Genomic DNA, 3483 nt, shown 5'->3' with positions numbered 1-3483 from the left:
TTCCCCACATTAACATGTACACACCACCTGCTTTGTGTTATTATGTGAGGCATGTTGTGTGTTTTTGTTGCCGTGGTTTGTAGCAGGAAAAGCAGAGAGAGCTCAGCTTCATCAACTATTGAACTCAACATTTATTTTGATTGACAGTTTTATTGATCACTAAGAGAGCAATGACTTGGAATGAAGTTGATTTGATGTTTTAAAAAAAGTAGCTTTGATGTAGTTGAGCTACATTTAGTCATTTTATTGTAGCTCAGCTCGCTGCATTTCTCTGGTGGGAGCTTCAGTGGAGTGAAGCTTCATGTAATGTACAGTAACACTAACAGTGTACAGCTCAGCTCACTACATTTTCCAAGCAGCTTGCCCAACACTGGGTATCTATGTGACATGGTGGGACTTTGAGAAAACAAACATTTTTTCTAACTTTGGAGCTTTTTATGAGGCAGTTTTAGGAGGAAGTTGGAGCTGAAGGGGTTAAAGGAGTGTTGCAGCATGAATGGAGTTTTGTTTCACTTCCAGAAGTCTCTTTATGTCACTCTAGACTTTTTTTTTTTTTTTAACCACCTTTCTTACAAAAGATTTTCTATCTGTTGGATCTGTTGTGTTGACTGAGTTGTCACTGACAGGAGGGTCATAATATAACTGGAGATAATATTAGCTATTGGTTGAAGATGAAAATTAGATGGAACAGTTTAATTATTTTTGTCAAAAACTTCACTTCATGTTGTAAATAAGAGCTAAACACACACTGCCTCTTTAAGAGCGCTCCTCTTCCTGGAGTGAATCAGCAGCTGAACCCCTCGTGCTTCTGTCTGATCTCAGACTTTATGAGTTTTATTCTGCCCAGATATTTCCTGCTTCTCAGATCTGACAGTTTAAAGACGAGTGGAAACAACACAGTGTGAAGGACAAGAGCCCACAAGCCCGTTTACAGCAGATCAGCGAGTGACTGTGAGGAAAAGCTGCTGTTTGCTTTGGATCGGAGCACAACTCTTATCTGTTGATAGAAAGTGAAACTAGCAGACGTTCACTGTGACTGAGAGGGGAAATGGCTCAGCGAGGAATTCAGCTGGACTCGGCAAAGTTTTGCTGTTCCATCTGTCTGGACCTGCTGAAGGATCCGGTGACTATTCCCTGTGGACACAGCTACTGCATGAGCTGTATTAAAGACTGCTGGGATGGAGAGGAGCACAAGGAAATCTACAGCTGCCCGCAGTGCAGACAAACCTTCACACCGAGGCCTGTCCTGGTGAAAAACACCATGTTTGCAGAGTTACTGGAGGAAATGAAGAAGATGGGACTCCAAGCTGCTCCTCCTGATCTCTGCTACGCTGGACCTGGAGATGTGGCCTGTGATTTCTGCTCTGGGAGGAAACTGAAAGCCCTCAAGTCCTGTCTGGTGTGTCTGGCCTCTTACTGTGAGCAGCACCTCCAGCCTCACTACGATTCAGCTCCATTTAAGAAACACAAGCTGGTGGAAGCCACCGTGAAGCTTCAGGAGAACATCTGCTCTCGTCACGATGAGGTGATGAAGATTTTCTGCCGCACTGATCAGCGGTGTATCTGTTATCTCTGCTCCATGGATGAACATGAAGGCCACCGCAAAGTCTCAGCTGCAGCAGAAAGGACCGAGAGGCAGGAAGAGCTCGGGCTGAGTCGGCAAAAAATCCATCAGAGAATCCAGGACACAGAGAAAGACGTGAAGGTGCTTCAGCAGGAGGTGGAGGCCATCAGTCGCTCTGCTGATAAAGCAGTGGAGGACAGTGAGGAGATTTTCACTGAGCTGATCCGTTTGGTTGAGAAAAGAAGGTCTGATGTGAAGCAGCGGATCAGATCCCAGCAGGAAGAGGAAGTGAGTCGGGCTGAAGAAGTTCAGGAGAAGCTGAAGCAGGAGATCGCTGAGCTGAGGAGGAAAGACGCTGAGCTGGAGCAGCTCTCACACACACAGGATCACATCCATTTCCTACAGAATTACCCCTCACTCTCATGTCTCAGTGAATCTACACACTCACCCAGCGCCAACATCCGTCCTCTGAGCTACTTTGAGGGTGTGACTGCAGCTGTGTTAGAGCTGAGAGACAAACTACAGGAGCTTCTTAGTGAGGAATGGTCCAAGATCTCACTGACAGTGACTGGAGTGGATGTTCTACTGTCACAGCCAGAGCCCAAGACCAGAGCTGAGTTCTTACAATATTCATGTCACATCACACTGGATTCAAACACAGCATACACACAGCTGTCATTATCTGAGCGGAACAGAAAAGCAACAGTAATGGCACATAAACAGTCATATCCCAGTCACCCAGACAGATTTACTGGATGGGAGCAGGTCCTGAGCAGAGAGAGACTGACTGGACGTTGTTACTGGGAGGTGGAGTGGAAGGGGAGAGTTTTAATAGCAGTCTCATATCAGGATATCAGCAGAACAGGGAACGGATATGAATGTGGATTTGGATACAATGACAAATCTTGGTCATTGTTTTGTTCCAACATGAACTGTGACTTCAGACACAACAAAATCCAAACTGAAATCCCGCTCCCTGTGTCCTCCAGAGTGGGAGTGTACCTGGATCACAGAGCAGGTATTCTGTCCTTCTACAGCGTCTCTGAAACCATGACTCTCCTCCACAGAGTCCAGACCACGTTCACTCAGCCTCTCCATGCTGGACTGCGGCTTTACCATGACGGAGACACTGCAGAGTTTTGTGAGCTCAAGTAGACAGGAGTGATTAAAGCAGTTCTGTTGTCTGTTTCTATAACATCTGTGTTGGTAAGAACTTGTTTCTGTTCTTCTTTTTTTTTTTTTTTTTAAATCAAGAACTGCACATATATGTCTTCATTTTAAAATGACTGTTATGCAAAATATTTTGTTGCATTTTTATTTTGCTGCTAAAAGCTCATTGCTGTGGTTTCTCAGTCCTGCACTTCCCAGACGTCACCTGTGGCACATTTTGTTCTTGGTCTGTTCAGCCGTGGTGGATATAGGTTGAACTCCATCAGTCGACAGTAGAGAGAAGCCAAATGAACTGCACTTCACAGGGAAATGTAAAAAAATATCACTGATTAAACTGTTGAAGAGGCTCTTTATGATTCTTAACTTCACTCAATATTTCCTGTAACATGTTTTTGCTCTTCCTGTTTTGCTGCTTAATGAGTCAGAAGTGTGTTTGCACTCGTCCTTCTTTGTAGCTGAAAAGCTGTTTGTTGATTTTGTTTCCAGTACTTTGTAACTATGATTTTTTTTTTAATGCACTGCAAATGAAATGATTCTTCTTCTTCTTGTCAGTGGGAAATGATTCATGTGTTCCTCCACAGTGTTGACATGCTGGTTTAACAGGTCGAGTGTGAGAATCACGTGACTGCTGAGATAGAAACGCCTGTTATGAGATTTTAGTGATTAGGTGTGTCAACCAAGTGAATGTTTATGAAAATGAATAAAAATATTTCCAAGAATCAACAGTGTTTCTTCTGTTCTCGTTCCAG

The 3483-nt window shown here is 44.0% G+C and overlaps 1 protein-coding gene across 1 annotated transcript; it reads left to right on the top strand.

Annotated features, from left to right (window-relative positions):
* Positions 1 to 845: 845 nt before the first annotated feature.
* LOC115361908 (tripartite motif-containing protein 16-like) lies at positions 846 to 2719 on the top strand. Its single transcript, XM_030055610.1, has one exon. It carries the CDS (start codon positions 1049 to 1051, stop codon positions 2717 to 2719), a length of 1671 nt encoding a protein of 556 aa, XP_029911470.1. The 5' UTR covers positions 846 to 1048.
* The last annotated feature ends 764 nt before the right edge of the window (positions 2720 to 3483 follow it).

Source organism: Myripristis murdjan, chromosome 7, assembly GCF_902150065.1.
Source record: "Myripristis murdjan chromosome 7, fMyrMur1.1, whole genome shotgun sequence".
Lineage (NCBI taxonomy): Eukaryota > Metazoa > Chordata > Actinopteri > Holocentriformes > Holocentridae > Myripristis > Myripristis murdjan.
Note: the sequence above shows the minus strand (reverse complement) of the source record. Positions and strands in the feature narration are given on the sequence as shown.

Coding starts and splice junctions, on each gene's coding strand:
- LOC115361908 (XM_030055610.1), top strand. CDS start 1,049: ATGGCTCAGCGAGGAATTCAGCTGGACTCGGCAAAGTTTTGCTGTTCC.